The sequence below is a fragment of the Spodoptera frugiperda genome, chromosome 11 (assembly GCF_023101765.2).
Source record: "Spodoptera frugiperda isolate SF20-4 chromosome 11, AGI-APGP_CSIRO_Sfru_2.0, whole genome shotgun sequence".
NCBI lineage: Eukaryota > Metazoa > Arthropoda > Insecta > Lepidoptera > Noctuidae > Spodoptera > Spodoptera frugiperda.
In genome coordinates, this window is record NC_064222.1 from 10,496,621 (window position 1) to 10,519,915 (window position 23,295).

Consider the following 23,295-nt stretch of genomic DNA (forward strand, 5'->3'; position numbering starts at 1 on the left):
ATATTTTTCGTAAGGATTGATTATTAGTTTTTTGTTGTCTATGATGTGGAATTTGTTTAGTTTCACATGATGATGGTTAAGTTGTAAGAGGTTATTTGTTTCTGGACTAGAGTGACTATTTTAACTATTGTACCTAGTATTGCTGTTACTTAATTGTAAACGTTTCACGTTGATTCTGATGTATACTATATAATAGTAATGTACACTAGTGTTATTGCGAGTTTTCTTCAAAGAAGTTATTAGAACCTAAGCTTTTTTTGTGAGGGGAATTTCCTACTATGCCTTTTCCCGACTTGGACGAGGCGAGAGGGAGACTCGGTACTGCTGCTTTTCGAGCTGGAGCCTCGGTAACTCACTAGGAAGTTTATAGTTTAAGACCTAAGCTAAGGGTCAATTAATGAAAGTTCTAGATACAAATGTAGCTCGCAGTCGTCATAGCAAATGACAGGAAATTGTTGATATGATCCAGAAGCCATCCAAGGAGGAAATCCTCTCTTAAGACGAGGAATAGCAATTAAGAACAGTTGTCCTTTGAAGACTACCTATGTACCTATCTTACCTAGTTAGTTTTATAATATTCTAAGTTAAATTGTGTTTTGATCATTCAGACCTTCCTAAAAACTAAAATAATCATAACTAAACCTATTTTTATACAATTTTTCGATCTTTACTCCCAAAAACACTCATAATTCCATCGGATTACACACCAAAAATGTCAAATCGGCTTCTCATAATCCGTGCGCGGGAAAACATGATCTGTCAAAAATAACAACTTAAGCGCCATCTCTACTTCTTTTTATTTTCTTTTTCTTGATGGCAACCGAGTCTCCAATACAAAGTTGTCGACTATTCTGCCAGTGTCGAGATCTTTAGTTCTTATTTTGACGTAAATCGTAAGTATTTCGCTATTCTCGTGCATTACTTGTTTTCCTTTTTGAATGCCATCGCAGTAGGAAGTGATGTGATGCGAGATCTAACAATGGTGTCAGGAACAATGCATGGCTTTAGAGTTGTGTGGCTGGCAGGAAGCGAAATGTCAAAACTTTCGCCAAGAATAGTTTTGGAGAGCGGATTACTAGGTTCTTTGGTAAAGACAGATTAATAGGCTTTTCCTTTAGGCTATAGGGTTATCATAAAGACATATTTAAGTTTTATCAGCATGATTTTGTGTAGCGAGAAGGTGAATTTGTCTGTCTAATCCTTCAAATAAGATAATTTTCTGATCCAGTTTATGGCCGGAGAGAATTACTTGTGTAGATTTTTAAATCAATAAATAATCAGGGGCCGTAGTATGACTTTACTTTCAACGAGATCGGAACAAGAGCGCTTTTGCTGCTCTGATTGGTTGGTTCATTCGAGCCGGCCAATCAGAGCGCCGAACGCGCTCTCATTTCGATATCGTTAAACGTAAAGCAAACTCGTACTAAGGGTACAGCATTCTAAGAGCTAACTAAGTTTCCTAAACAAAATATTAAGTTACTGAAGAAATATTACAATAACCCAGCCTTCCTAAAGATATTTCTATTTTGGAGAGACCTCAATTTGTAAGGCTAGGATTACGGCGCGACCTTATTCATCTACCCTCATTTCACGCGGATTTTACTTAATTTATCGGTATAATGTATCAGTGTTGATACTTTTATTTTTATTTTAGGCGTGATTAATATAATAATGTATTTATCGCCTAGGTAGGTATGTAGATGGATCCTTGTAATTTATTTGTGATCCTGCAGGGAGTGGACCTTTGTGGGAGCATTGTCTACCTAATTTGTTTAATTATTTATTATAACTATACAGTATTGTAGTACAATAGATGTTAATCTAGATCACATATTAATTTAATATCTATTGTAGTAGATCGTAATTCGTAATTTAATAAGACCGTTATTGTTACTTTTAATTTGTTATAATGAATTAAAAATTGACATTGGGAACGTTCCCCAATGACAGCGATGCGGACGAGTACTTCGACGCCTAACCACGCCTAACGCCTTTAGTTAGTTTTTATTCCTTTTTTTTTGGTATTTTTAAGTTGTAAATAATGTGTTAGTTTAGATGCATAATATTACGTAATAAATACCGTTACTATTTTACTTTTCATTGATCACAAACAGGACCCTGAACTAATGCTACAACTAATGCTAATGTAACTTTGACTGGCCAAAAACTTGAATGCGAAATTATAACAAACTTATTTACACAGTGATCCTACTAAAGACCCATCAAAAAGTTGGCCATAACCGTCCATTATAGTCTTTCAATATATTATTATGTACATACACAAACTAGAAATTTGTCCGGGTTTCGGAAATATTTGCAAATGCCCGTCCTTTGATGTGAAGTGCATGTATAACTGTTTGTTTGTTTATCCAGTATAGGGACGGAATACCATCCCGTCGGACATAATGCCCCGGGGAACAATGCGATAGTGGCTCCCTCCTGTCCGCTGTGGACCCGTGTAAACAACGGGAGCCATAGATTAAAAAATATTTTTTATTTTTTGATGGTGATGTGTGTAATTTTTTTTTTTATTATTAAGGCGTTAATGAGTAATGTGGATTGCAGTTGCAAAAATACTCATATTCCTAATTATTTTATTGGTCAAGTGTCAATATGATGAAACGTAAACGCTATGAACCGGTTGCCCAATCACTATGACGCATGTTTCGTTAGCCTTTTAGAAATTCCGAAGGGAAAAAATAGGAAAATTTAGTCATCAACTTTATCATGAGAGTTTGATTATCTTATAATATCCCATGTAATAAAAGGGAGCCTAATTGCTATATACTGAGGATAGCACAATTCCAACCCCGTGCTACTACTGAGGAAATTTTTGAAAATTGTACCGTTAAAATTGTCCAGCAGCTTCTTTGCCAGACCCGGGAACGAATCTTAGAGTTCTTGTCCGTATAGTCGAACTTGCGACCACTCGACCAACGAGGCAATTCGTAATCTTTGTCCTACATAATTTTCAACTACATTACGCAACCAGAATTCTTATACAAAACTTTTCTCACAAATAACCTGAACTTCTGTAAAGGCAAAATGTCCAGTCATTTGGCTGCTAATCGCTTGAAACTCACGAATGAGTTCAGGTAGGCCGTCACTCTGTTTGAACGGTTACGTTGTAAGTTGGACAGCGGATTATACGAATAACTCGCTGGCAGAGATTGATGGCGTACCAAACAATGGTATACAAGTTGGTTGTGAAGTTTTCCACTGTGTTTCACTCATAAATCCTCTATGGACATGAAGTTAAACAATTGTATGGAGTCTTAAAAAGATTTAAGATTGCGTGGGCTGTTGTTATTTTACGTATTTCTTGCTAGTTGACCCGGCAAACTTCGTACTTAAAAAAATTTGTTCTCACCTTTTAAACCTTCCCTGGACTAGAATTTTTGAATTTGCTAAACCGGTCCAGCCGTTTTCGAGTTTTAAACGAATAGCAAATGATTTTTATACATGTCAAAAGAGAGAAAAAGATAATAACCTTAAGGATTCACTTCGGTTGTTTCGAATTGACAAATACAGAATAGGCTAGCAGAGACAGACATATCTTTAGCTATAGCTACAGCATCTACAATGAATTGTATTATGTGAAATATTTCATAAAACCTTTAGAATATATCTCTAGCGTGAATTTGAGCAGTGTTTCTCCACATCTCAGGCTATTGTTCTCGAGTACAGGTCAGCGGTGTCGGTGTTGCCAACAGCGATAAATAAACGTTGCGCACTCAGGTTGCAGCAACCAAACAATGAGCTAGTGTTGCACTTGTACAATGCATCATAAATATTGTTTTTAAGGCTGTCCGTTCTGTTTTATATATGTGGAGAGAAATAAATCATTTGGTTAAGTTATATTACTTTGTAAATATGGGACTCTTTCGCATTTTTTCTACAACTAAGTATCTAAGGGTTGGTTCATATCTGATGTAAAATACGTCGAGCGTATCATCGGTCGTACTGACGTATCATCGGTTGAGTGTGAACGGTCAATTATTTTTCTGTACATTTGTCTGTTCTGGCGTTACGCGACCGATGAAAAAAATAAACTCTTCGTAGTAATTCAAAAAGGCTTTAGAAATATCTTCCAGTACATATTCTAAGAACAGCTATAAATTGTAAACTCGGTCCAGGGTCCCGTCCTTGAGACAAATAAATGGACAACCCTAAAGCCAAGTGACCTATGTAGGACAAAGAAATGTAAATAGCTACCTTCCTAAGTATTTCGCTCCCATAACGTCAATTTCTTCAACAAAACATTGCCGAATGAAAATTCTGACATTGAATAACAATGTCGGCGCGTATTGTTGCTAAAAGTGTTGCCCTTTTCCCAAATAAAACAAAAAAGGGAATTGGAAGAAGGTTTTTCCATAAAATGTGTATTTTTTGCTAAAAGCTTTTTGGCTACCCATGTTCTTTTCCCTGTTCACCATTTATTTTATTTTAAGCTTCAATTCTAATTGGATCCATTTCAATTGGTGTATTTTTGTAGCTTTAATGCCATGCACGTTCGGTGATTATTCTAGACTTTGAGAGATTATGCCCGACCTAGGTATCGAATCTGATACCTTTTATCCAATAGATTTTTTATGCGATACTGGAGACAAACTAGCTGACGTATCGCCCGACTCAGACCTGCGGAATTCCTATCCTAGCAGGTTTCCGGGGTTCCGGCTAGAAAAGCAGGAGTAGGAACGGGCCGGTTTTTAGTCAGTAAGAGCAGACGTATCACCTAATGGTAAGCAAACAGCGCCTACCACGCCACAGTGGACATCCGAAACACCAGAAAAGTAGACAAACTGTGCATTACGTTTGTGACAACGACACAGTCAATAAACATAAAATTAATTGCTGCAAACTCATTAATGTGCATAAATTAACAATGCATTAAGTAAAAAGCACAACACTTTGTCATTTTACTAAATAAAAGCCTTTTATATTTGCAACGTTTTTGTGCATCACTCTGGCAGTGGTAGCCATTTTATTATGCAGTCAATTAGTGCGTTACCAGATACATGCGATTGGGTTGCACTTTTTATTCAAATTAAACTGTAGAGCTTGTTGTATAGAGAGATTCATATCGTTTACAGTATCAGATTATCCGATGAAAATACAACAACGCAATGTATTGAACAATGGTAATTGGATATTTTTGGACAAATATGGATGGTAGGTATGTTTGGTTGAATAATTAATTGATCTATAAGTATAGAGGTGGAATATTAGGCTACCCTAGTGAAAGGTATTTAAGTTTGGGAGACCCATACTTTGGCACGAATAGGCCAGCTCTACAGGAGTAATACTACGGCCTCACAGAAAACCGACGTGAAACAACGGTTGTGTTGTGTTTCGTTGTGTGAGTGAGGTTACCGGAGGTCCAAATACCCCCTAATACCCGATTCCCCAAAATCCCTTAAATTCCTAACCCCAAAAGCCCAGCAACGCACTTCTAACGCCTCTGGTCTTTTGGGTATCCATGGGCGACGGCAATTGCTTACCATCAGGTGATCCGACTGCTCGTTTGCCGACATTAAAAAAAACATAAGAGATCGACGAAAGTGTAATTAGTAAAACAAACTTCAGTACAATTTCTTAGAAATAAAGGGTTCTAAAACATAAATGACTTTTCAAATTAAGTACCCTTTTTTTTTTTTTTTTTTGAGGGTGGAAAATCATCCAATGACTTCTCCCGCTTTGGGCGAGGCGAGAGGGAGTGTCAGACTCTTACTGACTAAAAACCACCCCGTTCCTACTCCTGCCCGTCGAGCCGGAGCCCCGGTAAACCCGCTAGGTAGTCCGCAGCTCCGGATTAGGCATCAGCCCTACTGGGCCCCATCTGTGGTGGTCTGATGGCTCTTTGAGGCGTGCGCAGAACGCGACGCGCCGCACGCACGGGTCTGGTTCTGGTCGGGCGGCGAGCTACCCTTGCTCACCGTCCGCAGACCCGCACTTACGGTGGCCGGAGATCGTCGCGCGATCCCCGACGCCCGGAGTGTCTCTCGCGACGGCTGGGGCGTGAGGAGGTTCGTTCTCTCACGCGCCCAGCTAGCATGACTGCTTCGCAGAAGGAGGAGACGGCATCCCAGTCCCCCTCGAAATTAAGTACCCTTGAGTCGAATTATCGTTAAAAGGAAAATTGGCTTTTAAAAAGGTACATCATTTGGGTAATTAATTAAATAATTTTCCTTATTAACCTATGAACGTTCTAAAACCTTAACCATTTCCTAGGCTTTATAACTTTGTTTTGATAAAAAAAAAGTAACTAAAATCCATAATATCGGAGACTAAATTGTGTCTGACATTGATACTGTCTAGACGACAATACTTTAACAACCCAAATCTGAATTTCTCCAACAGATTTTCGACTTAATTACAAAACAATAAACTTGAAATTCGATATTACTAGCCTTGGTACTATATTTGAAGCTTTAAAAAGACATCGGCGTCACTGAACCGAATAAAGACTGCATGTAAGTGCTATCAAGAACACATGTTCGATCCGGCCATCCCTCCATACTTTAATCGTGTGTGCAAAAGTGTGAGCTCACGAACTGGTTTCAAGTAATTTACTCCTTAGTGTGTGTTGTATGTACAAATTACGATAGGGTTAGCATTTCAAGGTTTTTTTAAAAAACAGAACAAAAGAAATTGGAATTGAACATCATTCAGATTTTCGGAATTGATCTTCGGAAAGTCTAATACTTGCGTAGTTATTTCTAACAAAAATATAAATACTACGTGCAATTTCTCATTCCAAATGCCCGCAGCAATATCTCATTTTATGTCCCGAGTCGCGGCTTTCATCAGTTTTTATTCCGTACCATCTTTTATCCTCTTATCGTTTGTGTCGTCCGATGAAAGGCCCAACTGCTGGGTCAGTATCATTTGCACCCTCTTTCATGAGTGGATCTCGAGAAATTCCTTTCTTAATAGCGGCTTGCGAGCGAATGGGGGCCGTGAGATGCACGAGCGATCTTTAGATCTAAATACATGAGCTTTTATTACGTAAGGATCCAAATTGAGGACTGGGGAACTATTCGAAGAGACTATTGAAACAATCGCTCAAGATTTTCTCCCGTGCCAAATTCGTAGCACTAAAATGGCAGCCCAAATATAAGTGCTCCTGAATAATGTACTCAACTAAGTACATAAAGAAAATAGTTTGCTTAAAGGCCCGGAAAATCCGATCCAACGTAATACAATTATTAGCATTAGTAAAATTGCTTGCTCTAGCTAGAAAAGGGCTTTTAATTTCCATAATGGAAACTGCCAAGGAGTAACAAAAGGAGCTCCGTGTCACGGCTCTTACAACGAAATTACATTCAAGTGAAGGTTTGCGTAAAACTTTTACGAGTTTTTCAACATAATCTTGTTAAGGTAAGAAGGGTATTGTTTTGAAAAGCGCCTTTATTTCGATACAGGTAGGGGTTAGTTTATTGTAAACAGTGACGTTAATGTATCAAAACACACCTGTGTACATGTAAAAAAGCCCCTCTCAGCGAAAGTGTGGGGTGGAGAGTAATTTAGGGTGATACATGGCATTGACGCAACCCTCCGCTTTTACCCGTAATTACTAGCGGCCCCCGTTTCAATGAACCTAGGAACTTGCTAAGGCTATAAGGCAGTAGTTATGTAGATGTGGGGGTTTGATATTCATTCCTTGGATGTTATGGACGCCTGGTAGCTGTTGACGGGATTTTGCATTCTGGTTTACGTGAGGGGGCGCATCGGAATATCTTATTTAGTTTCGGATTTAAGCTTTATTTGTTTCTATAGCTGTGTGTCTTTGAACTTTATGCGATTACTCGATATATATACTTAATTATATACTTACTCGATAGAAAAAAAACGTGTTTAACGTTGTTTTTCTTAATATAACGTCCAAAAATTCTTCTGGATATCAGTCAGTCCGTAAAACAGTACAGAATTTCACATCAGAATGTAATCAGAGCAAAATATCTCGCTGTACAGCACATAATGAGCAGTTCAATCCATTACTGTTCGACATCGACTGGCCGCACTCATTCCTGATGACTGACAATTTGCGTGGGCCTGCCCAGCTGGCGGACCATTACTCCCAACTTTGATTAATGACTTTTCTTTACGAAAACCTAACGATATTGGTCAAACTAATCCACTAATGTAACCGAAGAACTGAAAGTCCAAAAGGTAACCATTGAATACGAAACGTAGAATGAAATATCGTTTTAGAGAATTTATTAAAGCCATCTTTCTTTTCACGGCCATTTTGGTAGCGAGGTTGGGATCGTTAAGTAGATTTTATTGGGCTAAGAGTTGGACATTTTCCTGGTACTCCAGTGAAGTATAAGGACACATAGATATTATTAGTTTTATAGTTGTTTTAGGGCAAAAAAATCAAAAGTAAAATACACGTTCTGCTTGAGTTTCTTGCTCGTTCTTTCTATTCGAATAGAAAGAACGAGTTCCAAAGTGTAGCTTCGAAGCTACACTTTGGAACGAGCTCATAGCTTCATTCACAGACAAACTGATAGACAATTCAATTTGACGTTTCAAAAGTGCCTAATTAAGAATTAATTGAAATAAATGCTTTGACTTTACCCACCCATTTACAGAACAAAGTCCCCCAAAAAGTGAATTCACTGTGTAGGTATAAGCTTTCATAGTACCACATTTTATCACTAACAACAAATACATAATGTATCCTCCATATTAACATTATAATATCAAACGGAGTGTAGTCTATAAGTATCACATTAACCAGTGATAATGATGCAGGTCGCGTGCCAGTAGCCACAGCAGAATGTATGAGCATGTTTGAATTTACCGACAAAGTGCATAGTTTGATGCACTCAAATGTTATTGCGATTATGTCCATTGTTATCGAGTGTTGCTATGTGGTTGTATGTGCAGTATGTCCGGTGCTAGTACAAAGTATAAAGGACTGACCCTTCTGAATGGGTTTCTCTCTGTAAGCATCATTAGTGGGATAGAATTTTTTTTAAAAGATGACCGTTGTGGAATACGGCTGTTATGGGAGCCGCTAGATGCAAGTCACTTCGGCCTATGGAAGCTATTTAGGGAGGACTAAGTTCAACAGTGGACGTCTTATGTCTGATATGATGGCATTGTTAGTAAAACAAGTCATCATTATTTGCTTTAAGGAACTTTACTAACAGTAGGTAGGTAATAACCTAGGATAATGCTGGAGCTGTTTTCAAACAAATGTTTTATCGAAACTGTTAAATCTCCGTTTTTAACTTATTTTTGTTTGTTTTATATTATAGTCAGTTGTACATATTTATATATTTTGTATTTCATCTCTGTAGGTAATAATTTTCACCTTTAACTTCCATAAGTAATTACTCAAACAGCACCAACGGTTTTCCGTACCAAAACAAAATGTTTCTGAACACCGAAAACCAATTTAAGTCCCGAAGTAATTCTACTTACTTAATTGTAAGTAATTTTTGATCCATCATGCCCGTGACGCGAACTTTGCGCAGAGTATCAAAAGCATTTAATAAAATGCAAAATCTTCAAGTATTTGAACGCGAAGTTACAACGTTTGATGTTATAAGTGCTCCGGTTATTTTGCTTTCTCATTATGATTTGTTTAATTCGCTTGAGAGCGTGCCGTGTTTGTTTTTTCAGCTGTCGAAGATTAAAGAGGTTATCAGAGGCAATTTGTGAACTAGTAAATGTCTATTAGAGAAAATTGAGATGCTTGAATTCCATGTTTTTTGGGTATAGTGTGAATATTATCTATCATTACTTCATTATATTGTATTAATTACATTAACATTTGTATGTCTCAGATAAATTGTCTGAGTGTCATTCAGACAACGAGATTTTTTTATTTCTTTTTCACCGGATATCAATAATTTGGCTTCTGCCAGCGGCTTCGCATTTGAATCATTCGTTTGTGTAATTCCAGGCCATAATCTACCCCTGTTCCAAATTCCTTCTCGTTTCCTTCAGCTATTTTGACGTGAATGAGTAACAAACAAAAACACAAACAAACATACTAACTTTCGCATAATTTTAGTTGGACACCTTTCGTCATGCAGAATCTAACCATGTTAGGTTCTGGATAAAATAAGTATTTTTAGGGATAGGGCACAAATATGACCTGATACTAAGCGATGAACCCTGCCCACGGAAGCTCGCGACATCCGACGGATTAGAAGTGCGTTTCCGACCTTTTAAAAAGGAATAAGTTATTGTTTTTCTCCGTTACATCTATTGTATGAACCAATTTTAAAACTGTCAGTGGTCAACTGCAGTGTTGCAAGTTGAACTATTCCTTTATGAGATCTCTCGGTAGTTTGGAGAGTGGCCAAAATTGGTCGGAGCCAGAACGAGTGCGGGCTAAGACTTACGGTCATTTAGGGAACCATATTTTTCACTTGAAGTGGTTTGTGTCATATTCCGGACTTTATTTAGACTTCACATTTTCATAAATTTTGTGGTTAATAGTAAATTTAAAAAAAGTTGGTCTGCAGATTTAAAAAAACATTTTACTACTTGTTTGGGATTTTTTTATGGTATAAGCCGATAAACGAGCAGACGTATCACCTGATGGTAAGCAATTGCCGCTGCCTATGGACATCTGAATCACCAGAGGCGTTACAAATGCGTTGCCGGCCTTTTGGTGGTTAGGAATTTATGGGTTGTTGGGGAATTGGGGTTTTTTTGAGTTTAGGAAGTTGTTTTAGTGAAAGTGTGGTGTGTTTTAGGAGTACAATCCATTCTTGCAGCTTGAATTATACTCAGAAAGCATTATAAATTACAGTTGACAACAGATTCATGACTTCGTTACTGAAAATGCAAACAAACAACATGCATTATGGTGATAACAATGAATTTCTTGTTTACAAACAAAAAGCATTTTACCTTTGTATCGACATCGTGGAAGGGCACAGCGAACCATGACTTGCCGGTCAAACTGCGACGGAATCCCGCCTCCCGTTCCGCAAGACCCTCAGGGGTGCCAACATGGGCCCACAACACCACCTGCACGACCTTCAAGCGAGGATGCACACGTTTGTAGACCTCCTCCAAACGCACTCCGAAATCGTCACTTGTATCACTGATATTCGCGAAAGAAAAGTAAATTCCGCACACAGCCCCCTCACCCTCCTCCACACAGTCTGACAAAGCTTCTAATGTCGATACATTCTCGAATTTACCATTCTGAGTCCCCGACTCACACTTGACCAACACCTTGCCAAACAGTTTTTCGCGCCAATCCATTTTTACTTTTTTACGATTTAATTATTCGGATACACATCCATAATTTGTAGGTACACGTGTGCACTAAAAAGGTTTGTTTATTTATCTAAGTATGTTCGGTTTTCAAATATTTACACTGCGGCCAGAGTTGCTTGCATCGCGTTATAAACTTATTTTTTTATGTTTTTACGAAGACGCGAACAAATAATCAGCACAAGTTAGAACACTTGGTAAGGAATGCGAATCAAAACTTTTTCGTTTTGCCAAAAAGTAAGTTTTGAATTAAACTGTGATAGATTGGAGTTACTTGGAGTAAGTTTCGAGACGAATTAGTCAAGGAGTACAGGATGTACAGCGGCGAATATAAGTTTTATTTTTAAATTAGTCACGCGTGCGCGTTGGCGGGTCGCGAGGTGCAACGCCCGCTCGCCCCCGTAAACAAAGCCAGACTGGAGAGGAGGGAACGCGTAGCCCTCAGTGCAGACATAGAGCAAACATTTTTGAACAAACAGACACGAGAGATGAAAAAAAGCTTCGTTCATATTTGTTTTGTTTGAAGATAAATACCTACGCGCAGTTGTCGCGTGATTTGTTTGCATTTAAAATGGGTTTTGGTGATACGGTGGGTATTTTGCCTAATTATTTGACTTTGACTTGGGAACTGGAATTAACTGGATATTTTGGTTTTGTGATCTGATTAGTTAGCCTGTCTGTGCGTTCGTGTGTATTTTCTTTATTCTTTTACAGTTTCTAACCGCTGCTGCGTTGTAGTACCAACTCAAACGTGCACTGACTCTCGCATCGCCTGCCTACCCATTGTTGTTGTTTGTCGAAATGGCCAATTGAGATTCCTCATTGAATTAAACTTTAATTAATGCAACAAAAGCGCTGGAAGCTGAACAAATGTTAACTTCAATGTTGGTTGTTGTTTGTTGTTCAGTTTTGTGAGACATTTTAGCCAAGCATTTACCTACGTTGTTACTTTTTCAAAAAAGACGTGACTAATTATGTTTTTAATTCTGCTCTCTCTAGACTAGCGTTACCTAAGTGGTCTTTATTCAGTTTTGATCAATAAAGGAAGGTATTTAACTAATTAAAGGTAGGATTTCGTGTAGCTAGTTAATCTGCTTTCCATTACTTTATACAGCATTTATATGACTTCGACATCTGAAGCGCTTCTACTTATTGAGATAGACCAACTCAATGCTACTAATTAATTTTTAGGTTATCAAATAGAAAACTAGGTTTTATTTACGTAAAATGTGGGTAAAATATACAATATAATAGAATAGGTATCAAATATAGAATCAAAATTAGATTTTAGGTATTATTAAAGGCTCTTTCTTACATTTTGTTTTTATAAAATGTTAGTAGGTAGGTAATATACGACACAATGGATCATTAAATTAAATATCTACCTAAAATATTCTCAGCTCGTAATATCCTAGCTTTTTTGTCGAGATTAGCAACAAAATGTCAATACTTACTCACAAAATAAAGAATGCTTATGTCATTGATGATGTAATCCATCTTATACCCGTTTGATATTGACATTTGACAAGTATAAACGAGTGTTTTTAGTACGTAATACTTAACTATGTTGGTGAATACAAATGTGTTGGTCTAGCCTAGTTCTATAATCCAAGAGTGACTCTTCTTCTTGTACTTACCAGAAACAAGTTAGGAACCGAAAAAATGCTAATTTTGTGTGATACATATAGCGGCTACACTAGGGAACCACCATCTTTTTAACTAATGTAATTAAGTATTGTTTAGACCCATGCTAAAAACCAAATCATACTACAGATTATAACATTAGAAAACAAACATATCCAATAATTTCAATTGATATAACAACCTACAAGTCATAATGCGTCCATGTAATCAAAAATTCTGTGCGAACAATGTCACCATTATAGAATCAGCAGCAATCATTGTATTGTAGCTTATACATTTAGTTGGTGAGAGTAAATGGTCAGAGCTCACGGGCCAAATTCCGGTCGCGTTCCCAGCTCGGGGCAGTTCAGGCCAAATTCCAAATACAGCTGTGTATCGCCCGTCGTCGGTGCAAATATTCCGGATCTCATTAAATCAGTTAGGCAGCAATAGGTAGTCACTAATGGAATTAATGAATTATGCAATGTAGCGCAAACCGTGGACGATGGAACTAGTCGATTGTAAAGACATAGGTATCTGATGTCGAGTGCTAAATTTGAATGTGGATGAAAAGAAAGCAATGATAGCAATGATTTCAAACATTTTCCAAAAGTTTAAAAGCCGGGATTACTGGGATTTTCCGGCACGACGTCTGAAATTGCATTCAGAAGGTATATGGCAATAGATTCACCCCCTAATACATTGGACTTATAACACAAATGGTGAAAATTGAGTGTACATTATATACCGGCATTACGTGGCGTAATGGGCACCTCTGCCTGCCGGGTTAAAGGCATGACGTCGCGGCTGTTTAAAAGTTGAGTCAAAAAGACTCAATTACATAAAGAATCAACGTAAAACTTTATGTTACTTTACTACAAATCAATTTCAAGTACCTATCCAATACAACACATTACTTCCAGTGTTAAAAACAACACATAAAAAGAAACAAGAGAGTCGTCTAATATAGCTAAGTGTTTTGTTCCTATTGCGATGCGACGGTGTGGAGTTGTGGACCTGTGTGGACAGGACGCAGCGAACTTTGATTGTAACGTCCGAACTTTTGTCGTCGCCTGTCCACTGGCTGCTATTTATTTTCGTTTTTCTTTTGAGTATTGTATTGTTGATATGAGTTCATGTTGGTATGAATAGAGGCTGGTAATTTATGTAATGTTTCACATCTTCGAAGGTGAGCAGAGACAGATTTAAATGATAGTAATTTTGGTATGAATTGATTTTTATGGATTTGGGGCGCGCGAACGAGCAGGAAATGTAGGTAGTTTTCTTTTTCTCTTCCTTTCATTATATCTACATGCCGTTGGACTTTTGAATATTTAGCTAGATTTAGCTCAGCCGTTTTTGAAGTCTGCGCTTAGCAACACATAACTTACGTTCAAGAAATAAATTGCACAAATATTTATTTATTTTTATGCAAATTAGGTACTCGAGTAGGTACAACACAACGCTGACTTAATTTCCAACTTGCTGCACATGTTTTATTTAATTTTTGATGTTTTTTTAATCAAGATCTTATGTCTGATGATAGAAATAAAGAAACTAAAAGTTTACCGGCACGCATGTGCAATATCTTCGTTTTGTAATAAAAAAAAAGCGCTGCAGCGCTACAAAAAATAAAATGCAAGTAAAACACATAAAGAATTTAGTATTTTTAATAAATATTTAATTATGGACTAATTGCGTATCTTTTTAATACGTTGCGGTTGAAACATTTCATACTTACTTACTTAGGTATTGTCTGTTTCAAATTGGGACCTCAGAACCTGGTTTTTTTTTGAAGGGGAAAGTCATCCAGCAAGAGCAGTGTCAGACACTTATATGACTAAAACCACCCAGTTCCTACCAACTCCTGCATTTCGAGCTGGAACCCCGGTAACCTGCTAGGCAGTCCGCAGCGGACCTACAGAATTCTAAGTAAGGTAAACAAAAGATATGAGTTGTTTGGTACACTAAAACGACGTTTAAATAAGTATAACAAGAAATTAAAATAACCTGCAACAGGTAAACCAAGTCAAAAATAATACAAATATTGGCACCTAGCTGGTTTCACTGGTAGGTAAACTAATTTTTATTCTTTCGTTTTGTTAAAACAAACGTGTTTGATTTAAATAACACCAATTAGTTTTAAATATTTTAAGAACGCGTCGTAATTTTAAAACCGATTCATAATAAATCAATCGTTTAACATAATACAGCGCTGCAGCGGAAAAGTTGCTGAAAAGTTTCTAACATGATTTATATGACTGTTTTATGGGAAATCAATAGGCGTATAGTGGCTGTCTGGCTTTTGTCGACCTGTCAAATCATCCATTTTATCTGTGCAAGTAAGCACTTTCCCGCGCTTTCCTTTTTTATAGCCCCATCGATAAAGTATAGGCGACGCGCAAATGGGCTATTTATTGGAGTTAGGGAGGTTTTAACGTCTTACGTCTTTTATGGTGTTCTCTTAATCTATTGAGCATCAGCCTAAGCTACAGCACAAACTTTAAGTAAGTTATCATAATAAATATCAATATAACCTACCTACATAAATCGGTACCTATAGTAAATATTAATTTGATAAAGTTCCAGCTAACAAACCTAAAATCAAACCACTTTATTATGATACAGAAAATCGTTCCATACGGAAACCAAACCCATAACGCGATGTACTGTGTACAGCAGCTAGGTAGTGATTCTACCCATCCTTAAAGCTAGGATAAGTAGCTGCCATGTCAAATTATTGCCAAGTGTAAGGTAGATGGCGCTGTTTGAGTCATACAACTCATGCAACAGGCAGGCTATATAGAATATAATCCCAGTAAATAACAAAATTAATACAAAAATAATAATTACAGAATATTAACATAGGATCCAAAATAAATAATCCCAATGAAAATTCACAACACAGCGTAGAGCCAGACTACCGGATTAAATATCCGATTTCGTCAGACTGTCAGTGTCAGGTGTCAGAATGTCATTTTTGTCAGAATTCAAATTGACAACCACAGCCGGCAGCCGGTAGTTTTGTTTTGGTTTGGTAAAAAAATCACAACAAACAACAACGATTTAGAATATTAAGTTATAAAGTAAAATGTCTGGCTTAGTGGTTACTCTAAGTTCTTCAGAAGATGAAGACGTGACGCCTTCGAGTAGTAAACAAAAACAGGATGTCTTGTATGATTATTTAGATGTTATACCTGAAAATGTGATATCCAGGGAACATATTTTATCAGATGGTAAGTAGGTGTAGTTAAAATATAATGGACATATTTAGGAATATTAAGTTATCCTATTGACCAGATATTTATAGAAAGAATTAATTATAGCGAGATTATAATTATTGTTTACTGTTTTGTTTTGAATTTTTAGTCGAAAAGTCTTTTAAATATTATATAATTGAACCTTAATTTTTGTCCCCTTGGCTTCCCAGAAACAATATTGAAAAAAAAACAAGTAAAATGGTGTAATATTACATTTATATATTATCAGTAGCTAGTAGCAGTAAAAGCTTAACCCAACAAGAGAAGAAGAAGACTAAAGCATTGGAAAAAGAAGCCAAGAAGAGAAAGCTGCAGGAAGACAAGAAGGACAGGGCGGTTCGCATTGAGATGAACAAAGTGTACAAACCTGGGGAATGTATGCAGGTAATAAGTAACCAGATATAAAGAAATAAGAATAGGCTAGAGGTTCTATGTACAGTGTAACACCCACTATTCACCAGTGAATAGGTTGCTTATGGGTAGACATGCTCCATGGTAGGCCGCATTATCAGTTACCAGCAGGCAAGATAGCGGCCATACATAAAAAAAATGTTAACTATTATTATAACTTAGCTACTCCCGGTCAGGTTTCACCTGCTGCTGCAAATTATTCCATTAGTACTTGAAAGAAAGAAAGAAAAAAGTTTTTATTTTGCATTACTTGCTTGTACATACTTAAGGATTGGCTATTACATTTAATAAAATACTCATCTGCCTACCTCCAGGCAAGCAAGATGTAAATATGTTATGAAGTGTTATAATGGTAGCAATGCTAAAAAAGTCCCATTGATATATTACAGTATATCAATGTGGTGATCAACGAGAATTTGTTACGTAAATGGTACATGACAAGTGTGGAGCAAGAGGTTACTGCAGCAGGAGCCAACATTGAGCAACAGTCTGAGGAGCAGGACATTATCACCTGGACTAGGAGACTGCCTCTGACACTGGACAAATACTTTGGGAAGGTAAGTTAGTAACTATAACATTAATATTGCCAGGACATTAAAGTTTACTGCTGGATTTTAAGCTTCCTCTGCAGGAGAAGGGTAACCACACCCTCCATAATTGGCTATAGTCCCTTACTTAGTCGGCTATTATGACATCAGTATAAAGAAAGGTGGTGACTGCTTCTTCAGGAAATAAACTATTGTCTGATGTCTGATGTCTGTTACTCAAACATACATCATATACATAAAATTTAATCAGCATGGTTATAAGCCAAGTCAATAATATTGTCATACACTTACCACCATATTTAGAGTCATTTAATGGTTACTTAACCCAGTCCTTAGCAATTGTTTTCAGAACAAAATCGATACCAAGGGATAGTTTAGGTAATCATTAAATGTCTCTGAGTACGGCAGGTAATCAACTATTTTTTTTTTCTATTTCAGTCAAAAAAGCCAAATGAGGAGCAGTGTGACCACGCTCTATGCATAATGGAGGTAGACCGTGTGACGCGGCTGGTGCGGGACAACGCTCTCGCCAGGACTATGATTGAGTGCAAGGAACGATTGCAATGCAAGCTCACGCTAGTCGTCGTACAAGTAGAAGCGTACTTCAAGTTAGTATAAAACCTAGATTTTTTCTGTATATTTTTTATAATAACCATCGTGAGACATACTGAATTAGCTAAAACTCACGGTTTACTCACATAGATTAATGGAGACGTGGGCTACTACTACGCGTAGGCTGTGCGATTTTTTCAATTAATTTACGTGAGTGATCCGCGATTTTTAATTAATTTTCTCTGCATCCTTGTGCTAAAAAATATGTTACTGCCTTTATTAGATTCGGTTAATTTGAGACTAAGATTTAGTCTCGCCTCGTCAGTGTCTGCCTCATTGATCGAGTGGTCGCAAGTGGGACTTCTGCAGTTCTACTAACGATTATTCGATCGAGCAAGGGATATAGAATTTGATTTTGAGGTGGTAAAGAGTTACGGGTGTTTGTTCCGAGATACGCGACTCTAAATATATGACTTATACACATAGGACTTATTGTATAGGAAGGCAACTGGTGTGTGCGCCGCCAGGCGTGCACTCAAAAAATAAAATGCCTTAATATTTAAATACCAATATACTTATATATACATTTCTTTATTTCTTCAGGTCAAAAAGTGGACGAAAGGACATGAGTAATATTGATTTCGAACTGGCTTTGACAGGCAGGTATCCATTCTAATAATTTCAACTCTTACTCCAAATATAGTTTTGCGAAGTCTTTACTTTTAATGTGTTGTAATTATTATTGGTGATGTCTAGACGCGATAGTGACGGCAGACTGTGACGTGGTGACGGTAGAGACGGCGCAGGAGTTGGCGGAGACAATCGTGCGGTTCACTAAGGCCATTGCTGATGCACCCGCCAAGTAAGTTTACAGTATCCCTAAAAGACCGACAACTCTGTTTTTTGTGGTGATTTAAGTTTGCTTTTTTTTTTTTATATGTTTCAGAAAAGCGAAACGTGAAATTGATGAATTATCCAGTTTCTACATGAGAGGTGTTAACAAGAATTGCGTTGCTATTACAAATAATGGTGAGTAAAATATTGTTTATAGCAACACTAACAAACCTCTTCTAAAGTATAGTCCATTTCATCTCTCGATAACTGTACCCTTCTTAGTATAATTATGTTTGCTTTACGTTTAAACTATGTAATCGAAATGAGAGTGCGTCCGGTTCTCTGATTGGCTGGCTCGAATAAATCAACCAATCAAAGCGTCGAAGGCGCTCTTGTTTCGATTACTTTAAATGTAAAGCAAACTCGTACTGAGGGTACTGGTGACAAAGACAAAATGATTTTTGACGAATAATATGAGCCTCTAGCATGGCTTGAAACTAGTCGAAATCCTCGTCAAACAGTTACGTGAGTAAGCCGATAACATCATAATTAATAATATACAAGTTTTGAACTTTTAAGTGGATATTTTCAGGAGCCGGTGTCTCCCAGCTGTGGCAGCAGATGTTGGCCGTACTGCCGCAGTCGAGCCTCGACATCTCTCGGGCAGTCTGCGCCCAGTACAAGTCACCGCTCGCCATGTATGAGGTGAAACACGCATTTCATTTCTATTTCATAATTTAAACATTGTTTTGTCGGTTGATGGTCACATACACCGGTTCGAGTGCGTTTAATGCACGGACCGTGAACGTAACATCACGCCTTTTATACCTGAAGGGGTAGGCAGAGGTGTACATTATAGCACTAATACCATTGTACAATGTACACCCTCGGTGTGTGTTTGTGTTATATGTATAAGTCCCATGAAATAGGGGGTGAGCCTATTTCGGATCGTGAAGAGTAGGTGTTTTTTAAACCGTAGGTAGGCTATCTACGGTTTGGAGCTACCTTTTTTTTTTTTTTTTTGGTGACGGGGGGAAACCTTCAAAAGGCGCCTAGCTTTTTGGGGATAAAAGACTAGGGAGTGTGGGATTTTTACCTCACTAAAACCACCCCGGTGGCCACCCTCAACACCTGTAAGGGGGCACCGGGTCCTCTCAATAGACCTGCTCCGGAACCCCACGGTGCAACGCCTGTTACGGCACTTCCCTAGGAGATTGGAGCTACCTAAGGTAGCTAGCCAATCGGCATCCTCAGTTACAAAGCGAAACGTCGGGAAACAGATTTATTTTAAAACGAACAATTTCTTCTCATTTTCAGAGCTTTCAAGAGCCAGATGCCCTAGAACAGTTATCAAATTTAGGCGTGTCCCGTTCAGGCGTGGCCGGGGCTAAGCAACGAAAACTCGGGCGAGAGTTCGCGCTCAAATTGCACACCCTGTTCACTGCAACATCGGGAGACGTTATCGTAGGAGAACAAACTGATGAATGAAATAAATTATTTTTGAAGTAATCCTGTTTTTTTTGTTCATTGTAAAGAAATAAAACATAAAGATAACTAAAGCCATCAAATAAATACTGCTCATTATATTCAATAAACGCAACGGTTTTGAATCATTTTTTTTCGATTTAGTTTGTTCTAAGAAACTAATCATTCATTAATGTTAATTCATATAAGAAAAATATATTTCCATGTCAATCAGTTTGGTTAATGCCAATAAACCTCCTATCCAAACTATAGTATAAATGTCAAAGAAAAATCGAATTAAAACTAGGGACACGGTATCGAATAGAAAGTATCGATACTGTACTCATGAGTAATATCGAACGAAAAGTATCGTACTCATAAATGTATCGAAACAAAAGTATCGATACTTCAACGTATCGAGTACTTTTACTTGTAGCCTAATGATCAGAAACGCGTCAGAACATCAATATCAGTCAGTAAATAAAAATAAAAGGTTTTGGCACACTAATTTATTACAATAATAAAGAGATTACAATAATAAGACGACTGTAACTTTATACATTTTAAACTGTATGAAAAAAGAACTGTTAATTTAGGCACACATCAAAGTTCCCATTCCTCCTCCGTACAATCACTTAAAAATAACAGTTTATCGAGCCGTTTTGGCGATAGGCGGTTTCGGATTTTAGTTATAGTGCTTCCTGCTTTAGAAAACAATCGTTCTGAGGGCACTGACGTCGCTGGAATTGACAAATATTCTCGTGCCAACTTGTATAATTTTGGAAACACAACTTTCATATCTTCCCATTGCTTCAAAGGTTCTAAGGAAAGTGGTGAAACCTGCGCAGACAAATAATAGCTTATTTCATCCTTTGTTTTGGATTGGAATGAAGATGAAGAACAATCATTTTTGTTTTGTTTTTTTGTATGCGCTAACTTCTTATGATGACTCCAAAAGTCGTATGATGTTTCAACAGAAGAATCGCTGTCAGGTTCACTGCTAATAATACTGGGAGTGGTAGTAATAAATCGTCTTAGTAAAGAAATAGCCTTTGCACAAGCTCTAGCATCTTGAAAGTGAATATTCTTGAATCTTGGATCCAACAAACATGAGATTGCAATCAAATGATTGTCTTCAATATGTCCGAATCTGCGTTCTATCTGTTTGATTATTTCGTTTTTTACTGTATTTATTACCTTATCATCGGTATTATCATCACCACCTATACCTTCAGCCACATGTACATCATTAATCTGCGCCTTCAAGCAGTTCACTATCGGTATTATTTTACTTATGGTCACATACTGTTCACCCGATAGCTCTTTCGTTACATATTCCAGTGGTTTCAATATTAAAATCAATGTTTTTATATTCTGCATTTCTACAGCTGAAGGTGTGGGTGGTGCTTTAGTATTTAACATTAAAATTTGATGAACAATTGGCGCTAATTCTATGTATCTCTGGAGCATATAATAGACAGAATTCCAACGAGTTTTAACATCTAAAATCAGTTTGAGAGGTTGACAGCCAGTTTGCTTTTGACGTAAAGAGTCGCTGAGAATTACACTGCTCTTGAAAAATTTGACGATGTCTCGTACTTTGCTTACTAATAAACTGAAATCATTGACTAACATTGCAGATTCAGCGATAAGATTAATTGTATGAGCAAAGCAAGGCAAGTGTTTATTTTTTTCTAGAAAATTAGCTATGCCTGCTGTCATGTTTGAGCCGTTGTCCGTAACTACAGCAGTTATTTTTTCCAGGCTGATGTGCATACCTGCACAAATTTCTTTTAATTTGTCAGCTATGTATTCACCAGTATGCCGTTGATCCAGTGCAACAGTAGCAATGCAACGCGATACAAGTCTGTCATCATGTAAATAATGAGCAGTAACCCCTAAATAACTGGTAACAGTCATCATCTCACTCCAAATATCACAGGTTAATGCCAAGTGCGAAATATTGTCAAATATGTTTTCAATTTTCAAATGCATGGTACTGTATAAAGCATCAAATTGGGCTTTAAGAGTATCCACGCTTGGAATTTTAAACGACGGGCAAGCTTGATGCATCATTTTTTTAAATCCACGCCCTTTCACAATGTCAAACGGTCTTTTATCAACGCAAATAAAATAAAGCAAGCATTTGCATAGCTTCAAATGATCCTTTCCTCCATTGGAATAAGAATATTTACGTTCTATTGTTTGTACAATAGAAAGTTGTCTTTTTTTTGGAAGCGGTGCATATGTTTCTGTAAGCTCACTGTCATCGATAACATCGATTGGAATTTTCTTGACATCAGATGATGAAGGAATAGCTAGAAATGTATTCGATTCAGGTGCTTTTGATGTACTTGTCGATGGTTGTGGTTCATGACTCGGTGGCGGTGAATTCAGCGGGTCTAGCTTTTTATTAATCGTTGTTTGTATCTTTTCATCTCCTTTTCCACTAAAAAAAAATACCGGAATTAGTTTCGTGCTCCTAAAAAGTTCTTCAATGTAAAACGGGTATATATATATATATATTTTTTAGTATACAACTTCAAATTTATTTATTACTAGCTAATTCTAGCCACTTCGTTCGCGTGGACGTTAAATAAATAAATGGTTAAAAATGTATCTTTTAGATATGGTAACAACAATATAAGCCCAAGTTAGGCCCTTATTTCGAAGTCACAAACAGACAGGGTAATTTTATTTTATTTGAATATAGTAAATAACAATAAAATTTAAGAATCATTTTAGGTTAAGTATATTAAAAAAAAAGCAGAAAATTATATTTAAATATACCTCAACGCATTAGAGTGTTTCTTAAGATGTTTATTCATGTTTGACGTATTCCCTGACGTTTTTATGGTTTTGAAACAAATCTTGCATTTCACTTCGTTGCTGTTAAGCTTGATAAAATACTGCCAAAGTTCACTCTTAGTAGGCGGCATTCTTCTAATGACTCAAATGTCGATGTTGTTTTATATTATACACTTTAATAATAGTCAAGCACAATAATTATTGATGACAAGCATTAATGCAGCAGAAAAACAAATCGCGAAACGAGCTCGAAGAATTAACAAATAACACCAGGTGTATACTAATAAAGCGACGATAAACAATATAAAAACGGTGAACGTGTGAATGATTGATTAGTGTAGGAAATGAATGAAAGGTTAGGATTGGAACTGAACTATAAACGGAAGGAACGAATTTTAATGTTTTAGGTAAGAAGGTTCAGTCTTCAGAACGATTGGACTAGATGGTGTTGCCATAAACATGCATGGCCGTAACCGTAAAGTCGCAAGTTTTAAGTGGGTAATTTCTGATATTTATTCGATACGATACTTGTTGAAAAGTACTCA

The 23,295-nt window shown here is 37.1% G+C and overlaps 3 protein-coding genes across 4 annotated transcripts in view; 1 reads left to right on the forward strand and 2 right to left on the reverse strand.

The window, feature by feature from the left end:
• Positions 1 to 11,689, reverse strand: part of LOC118275010 (nucleoredoxin-like) — a 44,552-nt gene extending 32,863 nt beyond the window's left edge. Inside the window, exon 1 of the mRNA XM_050697075.1 lies at positions 10,879 to 11,689. Within this exon, the coding sequence (XP_050553032.1) occupies positions 10,879 to 11,238 (360 nt within the window). The 5' untranslated portion in view covers positions 11,239 to 11,689. The remainder of the gene's footprint in view (positions 1 to 10,878) is intronic.
• Positions 11,690 to 15,904: 4,215 nt separating this feature from the next.
• On the forward strand, positions 15,905 to 19,988 carry LOC126911233 (uncharacterized). Of its 2 annotated transcripts, none has more exons than XM_050697086.1 (9): positions 15,905 to 16,109; positions 16,366 to 16,517; positions 16,934 to 17,101; positions 17,531 to 17,700; positions 18,248 to 18,303; positions 18,401 to 18,506; positions 18,591 to 18,673; positions 19,071 to 19,183; positions 19,796 to 19,988. In XM_050697086.1, the coding sequence occupies exons 1-9, from the start codon at positions 15,965 to 15,967 to the stop codon at positions 19,964 to 19,966; spliced, it is 1,164 nt and encodes a 387-aa protein (XP_050553043.1). In that variant the 5' UTR covers positions 15,905 to 15,964; the 3' UTR covers positions 19,967 to 19,988. The 2 variants fall into 2 exon arrangements, with proteins under 2 accessions (XP_050553043.1, XP_050553042.1); XM_050697085.1 differs by having other exon boundaries at positions 15,906 to 16,109; positions 16,363 to 16,517.
• Positions 19,989 to 20,246: 258 nt separating this feature from the next.
• On the reverse strand, positions 20,247 to 23,234 carry LOC126911230 (zinc finger BED domain-containing protein 4-like). The gene is made up of 2 exons (XM_050697060.1): positions 22,733 to 23,234; positions 20,247 to 22,391 (listed from the first exon to the last, which is right to left on the reverse strand). Exons 1-2 carry the CDS (start codon positions 22,879 to 22,881, stop codon positions 20,546 to 20,548), a joined length of 1,995 nt encoding a protein of 664 aa, XP_050553017.1. The 5' UTR covers positions 22,882 to 23,234; the 3' UTR covers positions 20,247 to 20,545.
• Positions 23,235 to 23,295: the final 61 nt, after the last annotated feature.